Source organism: Strix aluco, chromosome 11 (assembly GCF_031877795.1).
Source record: "Strix aluco isolate bStrAlu1 chromosome 11, bStrAlu1.hap1, whole genome shotgun sequence".
Lineage (NCBI taxonomy): Eukaryota > Metazoa > Chordata > Aves > Strigiformes > Strigidae > Strix > Strix aluco.
In genome coordinates this window covers 24,158,739-24,181,159 of record NC_133941.1, presented here as the reverse complement: position 1 = coordinate 24,181,159, position 22,421 = coordinate 24,158,739, and the positions used below count along the sequence as shown (strand labels likewise).

Here is a 22,421-nt window from a genome sequence, read left to right as displayed (position 1 = left end):
TTGGCTAACTTATCTTCTAGTGGTGTTGGGTACCTCACATTCAGTTCATGGAAAAAAAAATGCAAAGAGCATACCAAAGCCACCTGAGCTGTAATTAGCAACAAGGGCTCTAACAGACAGCTTGAGCATGCAGGATGCTGTTGCTAATGACTTTAGAGCCTGTAACAGCACTCAGGCAGTTTATCAGGCAGGTTACCGTCAGGCAGATTGATGCTGACCCTTTTCACTTGGACTGACCTTAAAGTGTTCTGAGGGTAATGTTCAAAGCAGATGTCAATAGACTGTGCAGTTGCTTAGGCTACTTTGAGTATTCAAATCTGCTGATCAGCAGCAGGAGGAAGTTTAATATGAAAACCAGCATAATTAGCACTGTGATGTTGTGGTTGAACACACTCTGATCCCGAGTGTTTATTGTAGCTAATGTAGTCTTCAGAGTAGACACGGCTTATCTCAAAGTGGAAGTCCTGGGAGGAAAACACAAAACATTCTTCTGAGGACACAGATCCTTAGCAGCTGAGGAAGACTGGTTTTGGCAGCAGTCCCAGTACAGAGTTGTCAAAGGTGTAAGAAATACCCTGGAGAAATAAGTGGATATGGACAAGTCCTCAATTCATCCCTTACCTTAAATGTTAAATTTGGGTAAACAGTGCTACAGTTACTTGTCAACTGATACAGCTGTAATTCCTCATCCTCAACATTCAGAGAGGATACTGTTTGCCAGTGCACTAGAGTGACCTTCATATTAAACCGTTCTGCAAGAATCATGGTGACCTTTCCCATAATAACCATTACTTCACAAAATTTTAAAGCCAGGGTGGATTTCCAGTGTGACCTCTACAGGTAGTATGTTACTGAAGACAGTATGTTTTGAGAACAAACTGAGGTATTCTTCCTGTGGCCTTAACCTCAGGGTCATGGAAGTTGTCATCCCCAGATTAAACGATTTGAACCAAATTTGAATCTTGAAACATAGGATTGCAAGTAGAAAACGTCGACATATTCCCTTCTTCTAGACTTGAGGTCTTTATATGTGAAATATATGTGAACAAAACAGTAGTGAAACATTTGTGTTCTGTAGAGCTGTTTCCTTGCAGTTGTCGGCTGTTACAGGAGTTGTAGAAGCTGAGCAAGTGGTCATCTGAGGGGGCTTAAATGTCATGTGCATATAGAGTTTGCATCTGCTTGCCTCTGGAGGGGCTTCCAAACTGAGAAACTTGAGTGCAGCTAGGAATATTGCCTCCATTGTCGAAGTCGAAGGAAAGAAAAAAAGAACTCTGAAACACAACTACTTTATGTCAATTGTGAACAGTTTGGCATTTTTTTTCCCTGCTAACAGATTAAAGTGTTCTGCATAGTAACCTCATTGCGTTTGCTGAGGGAGCTAAGAAGTTTTGGTCCAGAAGTATCTCTTGCTTCTAAGACCTAAAGCAATTAAACAAGTCTTTGAAAGCCTACGTAAAATACATCCTTTTATTTGTTCATGTTTACTGTCCCAGGCCTAAACAAGAAGTAAAAACTGGTGTGATAAACTATGCACAAATAACAGAGTAGTTCTGCTGGCTGTTAAAGCCCATCTTCTATAGCTTGGTGGCATATAAAAGCTGGTAGCAACCAAAATAGAACATGATATTGTAGTGAGGCTACCAACTAAATATATCGGAATATTTATTTTCATTGCTGCATGTTATCTTTGTTATCCTGAGCTCTACGAAATGTAGCTACAATGTTAGAGTAGTTTTATTCCAGAAAAGCATGAGAGTGCCTTGGGATGTTCTGGAGGTTCTTTTTTTAGTCCCAGTCATCACCTCTGCTATGGTTTGACTGCCCTTAACTATAAAATTACTTGTAAGGCTGATGTGTGATTGCTGAAGGAGACTCTGTAGTTGTAAGGGCTGTGCTGACACCAGTAGTACTCTCTTCTCCATCTGTAACAGAAGGATTTCTAGCAGAAAGAGCAGGTCTGTGCTCCTGCCATGAATCTCTCTGGGCTGTAACCTGAAGCTTCACTAACAAGCTCCTTGAATCTTTCCACACTGCGTAACTGGGCTCTGAGTTAAGAAGAGTGCAAACATTTTGAGCTGTGTCAAACTTGGGGTCATTCCAAGGCCAAAAGTATCATTTCTCAGTCTTGACTTTTTTTTTTTAAACTTGTGTTCTGTTTTGGTTGCCTTCAAACATAGAAAGGGAGATGATTTATCAGCAATATAGAGTTGGACAGTCTTTGTTTTGAGGTAAATGAAAGGGAGCTTAGCAGACACAAAAATACTGGCTTCTTAATGGAAAGCAGTGCAGTAAATTTAAAGACTTATGTAATGTTTTGTAAAATTTTTAGGCAAAAAAACCCCCACCAAGCCCACCCATATTTGAGACCTCATTCCATTGCAGTAGTTGAACAACAACAAACAAGTATAGCATAAGTTTTAAGTCTGATTTGAATAAAATCACTAGGATCATATTGCTCTTAAAAAACCACACATGGAACATATTTGTATTTATGTACTATTTTTATTTTCAAATTATGCTGTTTGTTTTAGAAAAATATATGTAGTTCCTTTATGTTGTCTATTAATTTGAAAATAGTAATGTAACATTCCTAGTGTACACTTGGTTGCATGCACTTACAAATGAAGTGCTCATAATGGAAAGATGGTCCATACAGTTTGAATTACCAATTTGGCAGTGTAATCCAGAACATTGGTATCTGTTGAAGTCTCGAAGTGAAGCTTTTTGGATTAAAATCTCTTGCATACAAAGTTTTAAATATATGCTGCTTTTTAACTCAGAATGTTTTCTTTGAACTGTTGCCATTTTGTAGTTTCACCAGTGATAATTAAAGAATGGGCTGCTTACAAAGGAAAATCTCCTCAAACCCCTGAGCTGGTGGAAGCACTTGCATTCAGGGAATGGACCTGTCCTAATCTGAAGAAGCTGTGGCTGGGAAAAGCAGTAGAAGACAAGAACCGAAGAATGAGGGCATTTTTGGCCTGTATGAGATCAGATACACCAGCAATGCTCAATCCAACTAATGTGCCCACTCATCTTATGGTGCTCTGTTGTGTACTAAGGTCAGTACTTAAGGTAAAACAGAATGAAAGAAAGGTTTTATACTGTGTAAACTCTCTGACATGTTTGACTTTGTATTAAACCATGAGTATAGAAACTGTTAATTCCTATTTGCAACATCACTAGGAGAAGGGGATTGTTTTGGTTTTAGAACATTGTTGCTGTGAGTCTTAAAAGCATGCTGTATATTCAGTGTTTCTTTCTTCAGTCTCTAGAGGACTGAAAGGAGGAGGGAAAAAAATCTTTTGTTGCAGAGGCGCCACTGTAGCATTTGAATTAGTTTACCCTTACTATATAGGCTTCAACTTACTAAAAAATAACATTTGGGGTCTGAGAGGCTGTGTTGGTGAAGTTGTAAAGCAAAAGAAAGAGTTCTTCAGAGAACGGCTGCATAGCAGCTTATCAGGGTGCAAAGTTCATGTGAATGAAACTCTGCCTATGATGTGTTAAATTCCCTGTGTTAGAATTGCTTATCTAGTTGAAATGATGATAACCAACAGTTGAAGTATTAATTCTATACTTCAGCTTTTCAAAGAGAAAGTCACAAGGTTCAAAATACTTACCTGTTTAATTTTCAGATTGAAAATTGACCGAGGAACTGAGAGATACTTCCCTTTTTGCAATACAACTAGTTTATAAATCTGGTATAACCCAAGGTTAGCATGTTGCACCTGAAAATTTTTAAGCCATTTTGTCTTCAGTTGTATTGAACTTTGTCTTGTCTTTTGAGCACTAAAACCCATTTCTTTTTCTCCTTATTGCATAGTAAGTGTACAAAAAAGTAGTCCAAATGGTATCTTAAAGCAGAGCTCCTCATTTCGTTTAGACAGCATGTTTCTCCTGTGACATGTGACATATATAAATTTTTGTTCAGTAAGACATGACGAGCATAAAATTCACCAACTAGATAATTTCTGAATACTGTGTTATCTGGAAAACACGTTCACAAAGTCCTTTTATCATGAGCCTTTCTTATAAAGACCATTAATCTTTATATTATTTTATTTTTAGATGTATCAGAATCCACTTATGTTTTAAATTCTATTTTGGCAGCCTGTCCTCCCCTTCTTCACTGGAAGCAGCATTTGCACAACTGAGTCACAGCCAGTAGCTCTTCCATATGAATTTAAACAAATTTAGACTTCAAATCTATTTAGTGTTTTGGCCTTTTTAACTATTCAAGTCTAGACAACAAAAAATACGTTTTTGTTGTTGCATTCTTGAGACCTCTGATCACATAAAATACCACTTGATTTACCTATTAAAGGAAGCTTCTGAATAATTATGGGCTTTCTCTGTAGGTATATGGTACAGTGGCCAGGGGTTCGTATACTTCGTCGCCAGGAACTTGATGCTTTTCTTGCCCAAGCATTGTCTCCAAAGCTCTATGAACCTGACCAGCTTCAGGAACTCAAGGTAATTCTTAACTATAACTTTCATAATTTAAGAGATTTATTCCCAGCTGATGCATATGGTTAACTGTAGTGACTGATGTGTACATGCCAGTCTCTCTAGAAGCCTTGCATAATTACCTATACTTTCAAAAATACTAATCTTAATATTTTAAAGTGTTGCAAAAATTGATAATCAGTTCTGTTCTACTGGTTGGATAGGCAACTAAACTCTTAAACATACTCTATGCAGAACCTTTTCTCACAATTTCTTAAGTAATTGTCTCGGAAGTTTGAAACAAATGTGCTTCCATTGAAAAGATTTAAAAAAAAAAAAAGAGAAAGACTTCTTCCTTGTATGGCTATTTTTAAATACTAAGCTGGTTATTTTTTCATGATTCAGCATTCAAAAAATTTTTTCAGCTAAGTGTAGAAATGGAGAGAGATTTGCATAATCTTGAATAGAAAAATGCAGGAGGAAAAAAGGGGAAAACAGTTTATTAATACTCACAGAATTGTAGAAATAATTATTTTGAGGATTTTAAAAGTAAGATCTCAAAGTTTCTATTTTTTTCTAATACAGTAGTATTATACGAAGTAAATACTGCTAGCTTATTGGTAAGAGTTGTTTCGTGTGGTATCCTGATTGTAAACACAAAATGCCTATCAATCTGTGCAACATTCTCTTACTCTGGGGGATTTCTCCATTCAACCTTAATATGCTCACAGTGAAATTTCCTCTTCTAGCCTTTGAGATAAAATATACAAGATTTGTTTTGCTTTTACCTTGTTTGCTCTTCAGAATTTGTTCAGAACCTACTATGAAGTTCTCTGAATAAAATGGTAGAATTTTGTCTTTTTTTTTTTTTTAAGCAAACATTTTTCTGAATGGAAATACTTCCAGATACTTCTTTCTTCATAATGTATCTTAAGCCCAATAGTGTGTTTGATAACTGGAAGCTGTGGGAGGTATTAGAATATATAGGGAATGCACAACTGGAAATGATCCATCTTATCTCCTGTCTGCACTGATGATCGACATAGCAGAAGAGGCGAGATGCTGATTGCCTCTTCATGCAACCTCATGCTGAAGAAGTCATTTCAAACAGTCTTTCAGGTTCCTGTAGGGCTCAAGTCAGGACAGTCTGTGCCTGGATACGTGCTGTCCTTAGTTCAGTCAGCAAGGAGAAGGTGGTACTTGTTTCCAGAGTTTCTTCATTCACAGGTACACACTGCAGAGGGGCACAGACAAAAGCAGCAATCCAGCACCACGCTTCTCAAAAGAAACAGTAATTAAGCTCATGCAGATTTCAGCTATTAGGCTTTTCTATATTTTGCCACTGATACAAAGCCTGCAAGAGCATTCTCAAAGCTAGCAAGTGACTATTTCTCTTCTGTGGGTGATGAGCAGAATCTAGGTTGCATTCCTGCATGTAGGACCCTGGCAAGGACTTCTCAGTCCCAATCTATAAACCAAATCAGTCTGCTCGAGGAAACCCAGCACTTATCCGTAGAAGTACAACTAAATGTAAGGGGAAGAAAACAACTGAATGTACTTCAGAATCTATTTGAACTTGTCACACAGTGTAGAGCATTCACGTGTTACCAATTGTAATGGCAGAGTTAACAGAAAAACAAAATCCTCTTCCTGTTTACCAAAGAGTGAATGCCAGCAGCAAAAATAAGAAATAATTAAATAAGTAAAATCCAACAGAAAGACATTTATTTGGCTTTTCCCTCATTGATGAAAAAGATGTGAAGAAACACAGGATGAAGACAGCTATAATGAACACCTGATGAGTTCATGCAAGACTGCTTGTTTGATTCAACACTTAGAACTGGATTGCTGCTGACATGAGTTATAAGCGTATTAGACTCCTGACAACAGCATTTTTGAGTACTCCTCATTGTGGCTAATTCCTTAAAAGCAACCTAAATGTAGATCCTGTCCATCAAGAGAATCATTCAGGTGTTTGCTGGAACTCCCTTTTCAAGGTGTTTCCTAGACATTCATGCTGGAGCCCTGTGTGCTTACTGGGTCTTTCAGAACCCTAGAGATTCTGGTCCAAAGAAGATGGCACTTGTCTGCATGGTATGAAAACCAGTACTTTGTCTTCAGGGAAGCATGTGACCAACCTCTGCCAAAGGAATGAACTGGCAATGAGTTATCCTGTATGTTCAGCAGGAATGTACGTAGCTCATCTGAGGTGACAGACCCGTAGGACTTGGCAGAGTATAGCCGAGAGCCTTTTAAAGTCTTATGAGAACCATGAGAGCATGGTTCAAGACATCTACCCCAAGCTCTCCTAAAGATGAGTAATTGTACCTGTAGGTATCGGTGGAGATTCAAATGACAGTTTTGCATGCAAGGCTTCATGCATCAAAGAACAGCAGTGTATTAGCCACTCAGTCTTCAATGTCCCTTTTCAAAACACAACACAATAAACAAATAACATCTAGGGGTAGAGATTTTGGCAAAGGTATCTGTAAGAGTTATCAGAGTCTTGCTTCTATCTCAAGATTTGATGCAAAGAGGAAGAAATCCCATGGTGAAAATTGATGGCCTTGGAGGTCTAAGAAAGCAAATCCCAGAGAAAGTATTTTTTCTATTCCAACACAAAATGAAAGGCAGAGACAAGGCAAGTGATAAACAGCGCACAATATTTTGTTTAATGTAAATTGTTCTCCGATTTGTATTTTTAAATCATACATGAAGAGTAATGTGGATCATTTCCGTAATATATGTTGGTTAACTGAAAGATGCATAATATTTCATGCAGTTACTGTCTTCATATGAAACAGCTACTTTTTGTTGAAGTCAGAAAGAGCAGCTGAGTTTGAACCCAGCTGCATATCTGCAGAATGATCTGGATAGTGTTTTGGATTGTAAAGGTTGCTTATGCATAAGGAAGGTAATGTAGTTTAATTTTAAAATTTAATACCAAGGTCTTGAAAATGTTCCCAAGAAAGGGCTGATATTTTCAGAAGTATTTTAGAGAACACTAGTAGTGATATTTTCTTATGCCAGAGCTAAAAATATATTTGCTGCAAGCAAATCCTTTTTGCTTCCACCACCAGCTTCCACCACCATTCACTATTTAATTCTACCTTTGTGTATCTATCTGCAACCTAAATAAAGCTGTTCTATGCATAAGCATTAGTTCATTAATAAGAGACATTCTAACAGCAAAATCTTGAATCAAGCTGATAGAAAATACATTATAAAGGAGTTGGAAGGGAAATGTGATACATGGGAAGAAAAATTGGGTGCTAAGATTGAGCTTATTCCTGAAACCTTCTACAGAATATCTCAGAAGCACAAGATTACTTGAAATAAATTTTTAAATGAAATTTTCTACTGCTAATTTGCTATCAGTGTCTTTAAAGCTTTTCCTTGCTATAGCATGCTTTAGCATTGTTTGAAAAAGTCTGTACTGCATAGTGCAGCTGAAGTATGTGTTGTACATGTTTCAGACACCACATGCTGCAAGTTAAAGATGAGTATTTTATTTAAAACTTTTTACTGACTTCTTGACGTGAATTGAGTTAAAACATTAAAATATTAGAAATAATTTCCTGTGCTTTGTTGTTGAAAAAATAAGAGGTTTTTGGTTTTATTTCTCACCTCTCAAGTGGATGGATGGATGGATGGATGGGACAGCAACCTTCCTGAGTATTGCAGTTTTGCATATACAGGTGATAGATTCTGGTGCATTCTTCTAGTCAAATTGGCAATTGTATGTGAGAAGTCTGGACAACCTTTTAAAAGTGCTCTCTTCAGGAGTTTTGAAACTAATGTAACTATTGGAATAACTTTGACTTAGATGTCACTATTACCTTATTAAATTTACATATTTTTTTTTTAAACAGATTGAGAATCTCGATCCCCGAGGAATTCAGCTGTCTGCTTTATTTATGAGTGGTGTCGATATGGCGCTTTTTGCAAATGATGCTTGCGGACAGCCAATTCCATGGGAGCACTGCTGTCCGTGGATGTATTTTGATGGAAAATTATTCCAGACCAAGCTCATCAAAGCAAGCCGGGAGAAAGTTCCGCTCATTGACCTCTGTGATGGTCAGGTGTGTAGTTTCAGAGGTGTGACAAGAGTATCAAGTGTGCCAGATTTTCAGAAGTGTTAGATGTGGTTGGTTTATCAGTCATTTACTTCATGTATCATCTCTACATTTCGCTGGGTCAAAAACTGGCTGGATGGCCGGGCCCAAAGAGTGGTGGTGAACGGAGTTAAATCCAGTTGGCGGCCGGTCACGAGTGGTGTCCCCCAGGGCTTGGTTTTGGGGCCACTCCTGTTTAACATCTTTATTGATGATCTAGACGAGGGGATCGAGTGCACCCTCAGTAAGTTTGCAGATGACACCAAGTTGGGTGGGAGTGTTGATCTGCTCGAGGGTAGGGAGGCTCTGCAGAGAGACCTGGCCAGGCTGGAGCGATGGGCTGAGGCCAACTGGAGGAGTTTCAATAAGGCCAAATGCCGGGTGCTGCACTTGGGCCACAACAACCCCCAGCAGCGCTACAGGCTTGGGGAGGAGTGGCTGGAGAGCTGCCAGTCAGAGAGGGACCTGGGGGTGTTGATTGACAGCTGGTTGAACATGAGCCAGCAGTGTGCCCAGGTGGCCAAGAAGGCCAATGGCATCCTGGCTTGTATCAGCAATAGCGTGGCCAGCAGGGACAGGGAAGGGATCTTTCCCCTGTGCTTGGCACTGGTGAGGCTGCACCTCGAATACTGGGTTCAGTTTTGGGCCCCTCACTCCAAAAAGGCCATTGAATGACTCGAGCGTGTCCAGAGAAGGGCAACGGAGCTGGTGCAGGGTCTGGAGCACAGGTCTGATGGGGAGCGGCTGAGGGAACTGGGGGGGTTTAGTCTGGAGAAGAGGAGGCTGAGGGGAGACCTCCTGGCCCTCTACAACTCCCTGAAAGGAGGGTGCAGAGAGAGGGGGGATGAGTCTCTTGAGCCAAGGAACAAGCACCAGGACAAGAGGGAATGGCCTCAAGCTGCGCCAGGGCAGGGTCAGACTGGCTCTTAGGAAGTATTTCTTTGCAGAAGGGGTTGTTGGGCGTTGGAATGGGCTGCCCAGGGCAGGGGTGCAGTCCCCATCCCTGGAGGGGTTGAAGAGTCGGGTTGACCCAGTGCTGAGGGATCTTGTGGAGTTGGGAACGGTCAGTGTGAGGTTCATGGTTGGACTAGATGATCTACAAGGTCTTTTCCAACCAAGATGATTCTGTGATTCTACTTTTAAAAGACAAATATGAAGTGAATGGCTAATGAGTGGTTTTCAGCTCTTTTTACTGTCCTATCTCATTGATGATTTGAGATGGCATTTTGGTAGATTTGGGAAAAGTAAACTGCCATAAATTTTAATTTCTTTTTTTTTTCTCTCTGGAAACAGAAACTTGAATGTAATTGTGATGTAATGAGCAACTGAGTTGAAAACTATCTCTGTTCATTTATTCAAGTACTCTTTTTGTGTCAAGCTAGCGAGACTGTCGCAGAGGACTACGCTGCAATGGTTTTACAGTGAAAGAAAATTTGTGATTTCTAACTTATTTTACAGACTGTGAAGTCATTCTTATGATCCTTAAGCTAAAAATCTTTTGAAGTTTCTTACAGCCATCTTAAAATACAAATTAATTAGGTTTTTTGCTGTATCCATATCATGCAACATTAGTAGCTAACTATAAAAACAGGAAAATGACAAAAATCAAGTTTCCTGAATGACCAAAATTTTTTTTCAACTTTTTGGGAGGTATGAAATCTTGACAGAACAGCTTACCTCTTCTTATTTCTGACTCAGGGGGAACTGATCATAGATTAAATATTGACGATGGCTGTGGTCCCTCTCAGGCTTGTTAGTCTCCGGGTATGCTTTAGCCTGCTTACATAGACTGTGCTTTGTAATCCAGGTTTATGATGATTGTTCTGTTTAAAGTAAAGGGCTGCATTAAGTGTTCAGGAGACTATAGACAGAAGTTTCTCAGTTCCTTTCTGGAAAACCCTTTTTAACTTGTAAACTTTTTCTGTGTTAGCAACTTCTAAACTGTCTCAATATTTACACTCCCATCTCTCTACCAATACATAAAGATTTTCTTATGAACAATTTGAATATCATTGGACTATTAATAGGTGTGCAAACAGATTATTGTAATTTTCTAGCTAGCTTTATAGAAGTTGTTTGCAGTAGTTATCTACTCTTCTAATATTTTGCTTTCTTCTTTGAATTTGTTGTGTAAATGTAGCTTTCTACAACTGAAATCAAAATTTTAACATCTCTTTGTGATCTTCTCTTTATTCATAGGCTGAGCAGGCAGCCAAGGTTGAAAAGATGCGTCAGAGCATCCTAGAAGGATTAAATTTCTCCAGGCAGAACCATCCTCTCCCTTTCCCACCTCCACCTGCCATGCCTTTCTATCCAGCTTCTATGTATCCTCGACACTTTGGGCCAGTCCCACCACCTCAGGGCAGGGGGAGAGGCTTTGCTGGTAAGTGGTGGGACAGCGGTGTGAAACGTGTTGGTGTGAAGCATTACCTTGTCTTTCACATTTCCAAAACTACAAACTGATCTGCCTGTTCAATTTCATCAGAAAAATACATAAAAGCAAGTGGTTGGTGTGTGTTGTCATGTGCCAATCGCTGTATTGTTACTTTTATTAGCTATAACCTAGCAGTATGGAACGTGCTGTATTGCTGTGTATTTCCATCAGGATTTTTTATAACCGTGCCAGATCAAAATATTTTTACCACTATTACATGAAATAGAAAAAGAGGAATGGATCAACACTGGATGATATGAAAAAGCTCTTATTTGCACTGTACATTGTTTCAAAACATTTATATTTATAAATATTAAGAATGCCTAAATTAATGGACACAGTTTAACTGGCAGGGTTGAAGACAACCTTTCCTCCTCCCCACCCCTGTGTATTTTGCTACAGTCATTTAACCATTGGCACCCTTGAATGTAAATACTGATACAACCATTCCAGGCTGTTTCTAGAATTATTCCCTTTCTCAGAATCTCTCTGGTACCAAGGCCTATAGGTGTATTGATTATAGACGTTGGGAGTAAGATGTTCTTGGGGTGCCACAACTGTAGCCGTCAGAGCTCATTGCCAAAAAATTGTTGCAAGCCTTTACGACGCTCATTATGCCGTAGAAGTCGGGATGCCCGTTGCAAACCCAGGTTAAAGGCCTGCTATTTGGATAAGAGACCCCGTGCTCACTAAGGCAGCAGGACATCTTTGGCCAGGGCTTCTCTGGCGCTGGTGCTTGCTCCCCCGCAGCATTGCCTGCAGGAGCACAGCCCTCCCTGCTGACTCCGGAAGGGTGGAAGGAGGCAGCAGCATCTCTGCTAGGGGCCTTCCCGGATGCCTGGCCCCCTCACAGCTTTTCCCCTGTCTTTCTTTACCCTGGGTCTAACAGGAGTCTATGGCTTCGGAGGCCCTTATGGGGAAACAGTAGCCACAGGCGCTTACCGGGCCTTCCGGGTGGCGGCAGCGGCAGGACACTCCGGAGCCTTCTCTGGCAATGACAGCAACAGGACTAGCAAGTTTCAGGGCGGTAATTATACCCAAAACCCTTTTCTTAGAGCTTCTGGCAACGGCTTCCTTCACTTATGGTTTGGTCTGAGGCTTTCCTACTGACTGCCGATCTCCCTTTCTCCCTAACTGTCTCAGCTCTCCCTCTTTAGAGCCTGCCCAGGCTGCTGTCTGCTCTGCTCTCCCAGGCGCTCTCCCCAGGTCCCTGCCGCAAGCCCCCTCGGCGCCAGCCTCTCTCATGCCTAGAAATCCTCTTCCAAACACAGGATAGCCATAAAACCTAACGAGACGGTCTGTCTCCTGCACTTCAAAATGTGAGGGTGGAATCTGTAATCAGCTGAACTTTGCTTGACTGTATTAACAGTTATTTTCTCAAATTGGGGGGTAGTCAAGCTTTTTGCAAAAACAACCTAATGTAGCAATGGCTGACTTTGGTGTGGCTGCTAACCCATCCTTCGCTGTCATCAATGTCAGCGTGGACACAGGTGTGAGATTTACTTACCTACCTGTGTGCCTATTGCTCGTCTCCTGTATGAGGTGGGGCAGTGGAAACCTGTTAATTCCAATCCCCCATTTAGGGTAAAATTTTTCCGTATATTTAGCTGTTCTTTCTGGCCTCTGAGCTTTTATCCTAAGAATGAACATATCTCTAATGCTTCGTTGTGTGAATGACTTTGCCCCTGTAAACAATGTGCATTTGAAGCTGAAAGACTTGTACAGGGAAGCGTGAGCCTTTCTGAACTTAATTTAGTTCCTAGCGTATTAACGTTGGAAGACTAATTGTGGCTGCATAAAGGCTGTGTTTTGTAACCCTTTCAGTGCTGATGGTCTTACCAGTAACATCTGGCTCAGTTGCACTTACCTAGATTTCCTGAAATACGTGTTATGCCCCAGAGTTGATTTTTAAGGGCAAAACAGAGCTATAAGGGTATGAGAAACTTGAATAGAAGATACATTCATATTTTAGACAATTGCAATTTTAGCTGCTTTCTTGGTAGGGGAAGGGTAAACCTACTTTTTACACTCAGATCAATTTAAATGCTATATTTTTATAACAGCTTAGTACAGGTAATTCTGCCTAGTAAGTTGTTTACAGCAATTATAATCTGTGTGTTTTAGGCTGATATTTGGTGCCTTTAAACCTGCGAAAATTACTTCTTCATTACGAATGCAGGAAAAAAATAATCTTCAGATAGCTTGTAAAATTTCACATCAGTTTCTTAATGCTTATCTAAAACATTTTTAATTACTGAAACTGAAGTACTCATATAAGATCATCTTTCTTTTCAGAATTAGTATCTGTTTTTCAAAAAGGGGGGAAGGAAAGACTCTTGGAGATACAATACTTCTGAAAGACCACAAAATGAGAAATAATCTCCTAGTATTAAAAAAGAAAACTGTACATGTAATAAAATCTTGGCAAACTAGTTTTACATTCATTCGTAACTTTAATGTTGTGATTGTGAAGATCAAGGTTTGGTTTTGCTTTTATGTGCAGGAGTCCAACCTATTCCTTCTCAGGGAGGGAAACTTGAAATTGCCGGCACTGTAGTCGGCCATTGGGCTGGAAGCAGACGTGGACGAGGGGGTAGAGGGCCATTTCCTCTGCAGGTCGTTTCTGTGGGAGGACCAGCAAGAGGGTAAGTGCAGCCTTATGGAACATACTTTTCGTAGGTAATTTAATGATTGGGGAAAAAAGTAAAACAGAGAGAAGTTGGAGGCGTTAGAAATTGCATACAACACATTTTAGGACACATCAGATAAATTATGCCCACTGGGTAGTCAAGAGAAGCATTTGCATTCATTCTAAGATGCTTTTAATCAGTTACTCAGATGAGTATAAACATTTTTATGTGCAAATAAAAATCATATTCTGTATCTGATATATATAGATATACACGCACACTGGATTGCATGAGGAAATTACTTGGGGGCTTTCTCTTACCTGGAATCAATAAATACATTATACCCGATCAAAACTATCACAGCACTCAATTCCTTTCTTTGTCGTGGTAGAACACTTATTAAGAAGTATGATAAAAATTTTAATAACTTCATTATGTACTACTTCTGTGAAGCAGTAAAACACCTGAAGGACATTTCTAGGTTTAATAGTTCTCTGCTACAGTCATGATGGGAGATGTGCTTCAAAGAATATTAATTTCTTCAGCTCTTCCACTTCATTTCACTACAGCTGAAATTACAGGTGCAAAACATTTCTGAAAAAGAAATACTTTGTTACAAAAAATACCTAGTCCTTTTAAGACTATATATTTTTTTCCATAGGCTTAATTGTTCTGTGCCTTACAGAACTATCATCTTTAAGACTGTATCTATTGCAGGAGACAGTCCCAAAGTAGTGTGATTTATATATTATGACTGTCTTTGACTATATTAAAGAAACGGAGTAAAGTAGGTGTATTTATGCCATCTTGAGCTAGGAAGCAGCAATCTGAAAGAATAAGTCTGAACTGCATTAATTCCCCTCTATCCATTAGTTTAATCAAACATGCACTATAAAGTATAGTGCTAAAGTCAGCAAGAGCTGTTGGAATGCCTGTCTTGTTGGACTGAGTGAGGAAATGGTTGGATCTAAAACCCTGGGAGAATGGGAGCAGGGGGAGAAGCAAGAGCTGCTGGTATGGGGACAGGGAGGGGTAAGGACAGCAGAAACAAAGATTAAAAAGTTGAGCAGCAGAAAACAGCATCGGTGTAAGAGCAAAGCTGACACTTTGAGGGGAGCAAATTTAGGTAGGAACATTTTATTCTCTAGAATGAGATTCAGTTGCCAAAACATAAGCATCTAGTGTTTTAGATGCTTCAGACAGCTGTCAGCTAACTGTGCAGGCTAGTGGGGTCTGTGGTACACCTGTGCTCTTCCAGAGTAGCAGCTGGAGAGCTGGGGAATAAGGTGTGTGAGGAGGCACTAGGCTCCTTTGGGTGTTTTAAACTTACTCCTCAGGTTCAGTGGAAGAAGTAACATTTTTTTCACTATTCAGTGAATATTCACTATTTCACTATTCAGATGAGGTTAGAGTGTGGTCTAAGTGTGTGGTCTAAGGAAAACAAGTTCTGTTTTTCCTGAGGATCCATGAACGGAAGACTCTAGCTTGCTACAGAACTTGTTACTTTCCTTCAGTTAAGCGCACTGACTGCAGTACTGTTTGTGGAAAACATCCAGGTGATTTATAGTGTCATACTCAGAGACTGCTGTCTGACTGAGGCACCCTGAGCGATGATCTGGAGACACCTTCAGGCTCCGATCTGGCTTACGTTTATTTATATATGCCATTGGCTTCCTTCACAGAATAGCAGTTCCTCCATTTGCTGAAGAAGCAAATACATGAATTTATGCAAAACATCAGTAGCCAGGAACTAACACTGGCAAGTCCTAAACTGAGAACCTTCCTTATCTGGGAAGCAGTCAAATCACCAAAGGGGTGTTACTGCTCCTTCAAGTACCTTTTTATGACAGTGAAATACTATTCTCCAATAGTAGCTTTTGAGTTAGGAGATGAAATTTCTGACATTTTCTTTCTGTCAGAGGTACTATCTTTGGGCAGTTAGCTTTGAGTGCAAGTTGTCACCTCAGAAAGACAGGAAAATGCCAGATCTTCCTGTCCCCATCAAATCATAACTGATGTTAAATTCTTTACATGTAGAGTTACTAGAATTAGTCAAAGAGGGAAAAACTACTGCAGGCAGCTCATCTGTCTGTTGTGTCAGTTGATACTGAAAATAAAACCTAGTAGGAAAACACACTAATGTTAGTGTTCTGTGTAAAGACAGGCATTTTAAAGATTGGGGTCCTTATTGGCAGATGTTATTTCCTACTAAAGAACACCACTAGGAAACTGCACAGTATATTGTTTCCAGTTTATCGCCTAGTCCTGCACACTTCTACTTCATTTTGTATCTGTTTCAGCAGAGGGGATCATGTCAGGCTTGTTTACAGCATTGTCTCATGTCTCTGTGCAACACAACTTGGATGTTGTTCTTACTGTGTAAAATTATACCAGCTGCTTTTTATTGGCTTCCATCCATCAGTGTATTTAGTGTGCTTTTCTGATCAGGAAAAATCTTAGCTCCTTGAAGGGCACACTTTCACCTTGTAAAAAAAGCAAATGGCATAGGTAAGCCCTGTTAAAATCTTTGGAAAGAATGCAGTGAGAACTATTCAAATATAACACACATCTCTTTCCTCTGTTCCTTGCTGTTGCTTTTAAATCCCAGTATTCTTACTGTTCAATGTGGGAATTTGCAGTGTGTGTGAAAAGACTTGCATGGCACAGATCAGTGTTTCTCCACTGAGTCAGTTCAGCGTAACTTAGTTTTTGCAGCAAAGTAGCAGAGGAAGTAGGTGCACCACAGAGAAGCTTACCTCCTCTTCAGGCGTTTTTTTGTACAGCTTCTAGAGACCTTGCTGTCATATGGGAATTGTCAGGTACATGGAAGAAGGGATACAGTTGAATTGCAGCTGTCGTTTGTTGCCAGAATGGCAAACTGGGCAGTTGCAGCCCATGCAGCTTCGAAACTGGGCTGGATGCTGGCCTGGTCCTGAGCAGCACCTGACTGCTCTGTGCCAGCTTTAGAGGGGTCAGTCTTCATGCTGGGACCTCCTGGTATTGGGCAGTGGATTTGGAGGAAAAGTAGAGCAATCACGTATTTCTAGTAGAGAAAACAAAAAGATTTTTTAGGTGAGCAGTAGTCCTTGGCATAACAAGGAAGTTGAGTTTTTGCAATTGATGGCATAAAAATAGTTTTAGCTGAGTGAGAGATTGTTTTGATCTGATCTAATCTTTATTGAATCAAATCAAAAAGTCACCACCTGATGTGTCCTGGTTGGAAGCCTCCATTTGAAAGCCTCCAAACTTGATAAATTCCTACCTGACAGAGAGGCCTGAAGCCTCCTTTTTTCCCTGCAGGTTCTTTGATAATTTTGTGTTCTCCCATCAAAACTGAAGCAATTTTGTATTCTGCCTTCCTTTCTTTTATCTGATTTTGTCTGTCTAGCATGTTTATACATGGGAAGTGTTATTAAATGGGAGAAATGGCCTTATAAATGGTTCAAATTGCTTGTGTATTTTTTTAAGGTGAAAGTATTTTGAGCTCTGTTTTTAAAGCGCTGTAAGGATAATTTGACACTTTGAAAATGTTTCTGCAAAGCTTGAAAGTACTCATTTATTGTTTCTCTAGAAGAAATATAGAAATAGTCATTTTATTTCTATGAAAACAAAAGGTTTGTTAGGTTTCATACACTTGAAGGCAGTAGAACCCTGTAATTCTGAATTAGTCATATTGCTTCTTTAAAGAAATACAAATGTTAGTCAGCAGACAATAAAGCTAGAAGAAAAAATCTTCCAGCAAAATAAAATTTAAAGTTGTTTTAAACGAAGCTGATGTGTATTTTTCTTTCTTCCTTTTCCTCAAAACTCACAGGCGTCCTAGAGGAGTTATTTCCACTCCAGTGATAAGAACTTTTGGAAGAGGCGGAAGGTACTATGGGAGAGGTTATAAAAGCCAGGGAGCAATTCAGGTAATAAAGCCATGTGCCTGACTTCAAAACACTCTAGTTTACAGGCTAGTATGGTATGGACTTCCAGACCAGCTAATATTGACAAGCACAACTTTAAAAAGATAAAAGTGTTTCTTACAATGATCTTGCCTACGTGTTGAAGCTGTAAGCTGCACAACCAGTCATGGATGACAGGCAAGCATTGCATCTCAATTATAAGCAAACTTTGGTTATAAAGACAGACGTGGAAAAATGCGTTTTGATATGAAGGCTGTGCCTACACAGCTCTAACCAGCCGTGGGAGTAGAAGAAAATTTAGGAAAATGGGAGAAATACAAAACTGAAACAAATTAGCCATCTCTGTTCCTGCCCCCACTCTTTCCCAGTTTCTTTTCTGGGACCACAGTCCAACCTCATGAAGAAAAATTAGTGACAGGAGAAGGATCTTTGCTGCTGCATGGCTCCAAATCTAAGAAACTCCTAGGTAATAACAGACCACTCTTTGCCCCCATGAGCACACAGTTTCATTTTCAGTGACAATGTATGAAGCGTCTGCGGATCATGGTTTTTGTCTTTTCCATGGATCCTTTAAATGTAGCTGAAGCAAACTGCTGTTCTGTATTAAATGCCAATTGCTTCAGAGTTACGTTTTCCTCCCTTTTCCATTGTTCTTGTGGCTATGCAGTTTTGAATGTTGATGCAAGTCCCACTGGTAATGGATGAGTGGGTAGTAAATAGGTGGAAAAATTTCACCATAAATATGTCATGGATGTGCAATTTGTCATGGAGACGTTAGTGTGTAAGAGTAGGGGATGTTTGCAGGTATCAGACAGTAAGAGAAGGAATGTTCTCCAGTGGATAATGAAGCACCTATTAACTTCAAGTAAAACTTGCTGTGTTCTAGGTGTAAAAATTAAAATACTTCTCTTCCATGTTAAATTTCTGTGTACACAGATTATGTAGGTCTACAAATGTACCTATGTATTTGAAGCTTTACATCCTTTACTTTAAATTCAAGAGAAACCACCATGTTAATGATGCTAATTTCCAAGTACCTTAACCTATGAAATAAAGGAAGCCCTGAGAAGGAGCTTCCAAATATTGCCGCCTTACTATAGGTTTATGTATGTAAGTTAGTTCAGCTAGTACCTGTAGGTGGGTGGTAGATAGTCCTGACAGTCAGCAAGTTTGGGTATTCGCATTTTTATTAATGATACATAGTTTGGATGGTAAATACTTGTGATCACAAGGATCTGGGTCTAAAACTGTGCCTGTGATAGGGAGAAGAAAGATAAATGGCATTTGCTTTTGACTGTTCCTGAGCTTATTGGATTTTACAGTCATCAGTCGTTCTAGTATATATTCCTTTTACAGGAAAAGAAAAAAGGTGAATTAAAATGCATGTGGCAGGGAGGACTTGGCAAACTTAATGCATAACAAGTAGATTTTGATACCCAGCTAAGACTAACTGGCAACAGTGTACTTCCCTGTCTTACAAATCTGGGCAGTTAAGGAAAGAGTGACTATGCAGGGCCAGATTGAGACATGGGTATTTACACCAAGTAAGAGCCCCACGGTGGCTTTATTGATGCTCATTATAAGGCGATATGAAGAAAGATTGAAGAATCTGATTGAAATAAGCAATTTGTATTTATCAAACATGACATGCCTATTTTTTCACAAGATGAGACCTTTCACTCTTAATCTGGAAAGAAACAAAAGCATGTATTTAATCTAAAACTTAGTAAAGTCTGTAAAGAAGCACATTTACACACGTGATAAATGTTCGTTGTCCTCACATGCCAGTCATATACCTATGCAATGTTACTGAAGAATTTTTTGTGATTTTTCTGGATAACAAGGTTTGTGATCCTGATGCTAGAGAGCAACAGTTGTTACTCACCTGCAAAATCTTTCATCAATTCAGAAAAGTACTAACCATGCTGTTTCTACTATGTGAAAATTTAAATTATTACACTATGAAACTGTTGGCTGTTGTTTGAGGTGTATGAGGTATCTGTCTCTTAAGTCATTTCTTAGTACTTGACTCTGTTAACAGTGTGACAGATAAGCACATTGCTTCTTAGCAACCCAACCTACTTATTTTGTTTTGTTGTTTAAAGCCTATTATGTTTCTGGAGCACTAAGATTCATTGTTGCAGATACTTAAAAAACTAAATATGCATTTTAATGCTGCATAAATCTGGTTTTTATTGCTATACGCAGTCTTGTAAGGTTCTACTATATGCTTTTTGTATGAAGTCACTTTCCTAATCTCAGAAGCATATAGGCTAGTATAGATAATGTTGCATGGTACTTTTGCACTTCTTTAAAAATTGTCTCAAAAAAGTTTTGGTTTGTATTTGAATAACATGTAATCATGCCATTAAATTATAAAGTATATGAACCAAGAAGCAGAGTTAAGCTGTATATTGATTTTCAGTTTTGGTGTTTCCAGACATTTATGTAGCTCTTACGTAGTGAAATAACTGAAGCATCAAAGTCAGAAAGGGCATTTTACCACAGAAGCATCAGGAGGCATGGCTAGAAGGCACTCAAATACTGAAAATTCTCTCTCATCTGTGCTGTGCTGTTTATTTTGTATGCCACCTCTTATTTCAGCAGTACGTAATAGTATTCGCTTGTGATACTTCTGCACACTGCATGTTGCCTATTAATAGTGTCATTGTAACAGATTGTAAATATATAGCAGTGGTTCTTCAGTAATTTTCTTCTGTTTTTTAAAAAATAGGGCAAACCTCCTTATGCTGCTTCAGCAGAAGAAGTAGCCAAAGAACTTAAGTCAAAATCAGAGGAATCTAAATCCTCAATTGTGTCTTCAGATGGATCCCTGGCTGAAAATGGAGTTGTGAATGAGGAAAAACCAGCTTCCCAGATGAATGGGAATACAGGAGACATCAGGGCTTCCAATCAGTCTGAAAGTGCCTTGAGTAATGACTCTAAAATGTGCAATACAAATCCTCACTTAAATGCACTAAATGCAGACAGTGTTTGCCATAAAGATGATACTCTTGAGGCCACTGTCTTAAAAAAAGAAGAGTAAACTTATTTTTTATAGAGGGTGAAGGATGTTGGGAAGGGTCAGGATTAGGAATATCTGGAAAGAAAGAGAGCCTACAGTTACGTACATTTTTTCCTTTCCGTAAGAGAAAAATGAGGACTTTGGAAATTCGGATCCCTCTTTGATGTCAGAGATTTAAACAACACATTTTTAGTTTTAACCAGTTGTAGTCAAAATGCTACAATAAAACAAAAAAGAAAGAGAATGAAGAGCATTTGACTCCCGCACTTAAAATGAAGTATACATAAAGTTTAAACTGGTTATGACAAAAGCTTGTAGTTTTGTTTTTTGAAATATAAAGAAAACAAATTTTGGCAGTCTTTAAGTATATATAGCTTAAAATATAATTTTTAGTACTTGGCACCATATGTATGCCATTATATTTGATTTTGCATTACTGTGTCACAATAAAGCTTTCTTTAAGGCTTTGATTTCATGATTATGGGGGGAAAAAGGCACAACCACAGTTTTTTTTCTTAAATTTCATCACCGTTGATGTGGTTCTTTTGTGTTAAAATGTGCAAACTATCGAAACTAAAAATTATAGAGTAATATTGCAGTTCTGCTGATTTTAAATATACATCATACATACTTTACAAGCAAGTTAAATGGAGATAAACTTGAAATCATAGAAGATGCAAATGACCTTTCAAAATAAACACAATGTGTTCTGAAACTTTTTGTGACTAATACCATGCATCCGTGATCAATGAACTATGTGGTTTTGAATCAGACGTAGACCATTAGTACTACTATTTGAGCTAAACTTCTGCATGGTTCATAATTTTTAAAGTGTGTAGTTAATATTATGCATGTTATTGTCCTCTTTCTTCCATTCTTACAAGTACTGTGCCCATTTGCAAAACAAAAAGCTAATAATCAGTAATAGTCCTATAAAAGATGTTAACTATGTTTAGTCATTGACTGATCTTGCTCTAACCTTAAAATTTTGTGATTATTGACCTCTGTTGCATTTATTCTAAAACTTAAAAAAAAAAAATTATCTAGCCGTTTTGAATATCAACGTTACCCTGGTGTACTCATTGCTGTATGCATTATTGTTCTCTGTTGCTGTTTTATGCCTTCATATTAGCAAATATGAAATTCTGTGAAAAACAAAAAAAAAAGCTTTGATCTTCAAAAAAAAAAAAGTACCCCCCTTCTGTAGCAGGAAACAAATGGCTTGTTCTTGAGAACTTTCCCATCAAGAATTTAGTATAAGCAAATATACCTGTATCATTTTGATGTTTTTGTTAGTGTTTCCAAACTTAATGTACTTCAAAATCAGAATCATTTCTTTATATTCGTTTTCATATAATTCTCCTGATGCTCTTCATCACACATTAGTGATCAGAAATGAGGTGTAATTCCCCATTCCCTGCCCGCAAGAGCTAAGTAGGTATCTTAATGTAAGTTGAAGGGAGTTCTGCCCCAACTCATGGATTGTGCAAGAATGAACTACTGTTGGGTTTGATTGGTTGTAGATGGATTGTGGTGTGGTGTATTTGAAGGCTATTGAATGCAACTTACAGTGCTTAATAAAAATCTTTATTCTTTTAGTATAAAATACTGTATGCCTTTTTTGTCAAATATTTTTTTAATTAACATGTTGTAAATAAAAGTTTTCCTATTCCCGAATAAAGTGATTGAGTTAGCAGACTACATCCTGTCCTCCCAAAAGACGGAGAAAGATCACACAACCTCTGCACGCTGCCGCTGCCGGGGGACGCTGCCCTTGGGTGCAGTAACGCTTTGTCCTTTTTATTGTGTGCAGCTACCTCAGATGTCCATGTTTAAATGTGGGACGGTTAATAAGAT

The 22,421-nt window shown here is 38.8% G+C and overlaps 1 protein-coding gene across 5 annotated transcripts in view; it reads left to right on the top strand.

Moving 5' to 3' along the window:
- Positions 1-22,170, top strand: part of FAM120A (family with sequence similarity 120 member A) — a 56,557-nt gene extending 34,387 nt beyond the window's left edge. For 3 of the 5 annotated variants that reach the window (XM_074836732.1, XM_074836731.1, XM_074836735.1), the window contains exons 11-18: positions 2,816-3,065; positions 4,365-4,479; positions 8,325-8,534; positions 10,767-10,950; positions 11,891-12,028; positions 13,505-13,646; positions 17,446-17,542; positions 20,274-22,170. In XM_074836732.1, the coding sequence (XP_074692833.1) occupies positions 2,816-3,065; positions 4,365-4,479; positions 8,325-8,534; positions 10,767-10,950; positions 11,891-12,028; positions 13,505-13,646; positions 17,446-17,542; positions 20,274-20,585 (1,448 nt within the window). In that variant the 3' untranslated portion in view covers positions 20,586-22,170. The remainder of the gene's footprint in view (positions 1-2,815; positions 3,066-4,364; positions 4,480-8,324; positions 8,535-10,766; positions 10,951-11,890; positions 12,029-13,504; positions 13,647-17,445; positions 17,543-20,273) is intronic. The other 2 variants (XM_074836734.1, XM_074836733.1) reach the window with 1 other exon arrangement.
- Positions 22,171-22,421: the final 251 nt, after the last annotated feature.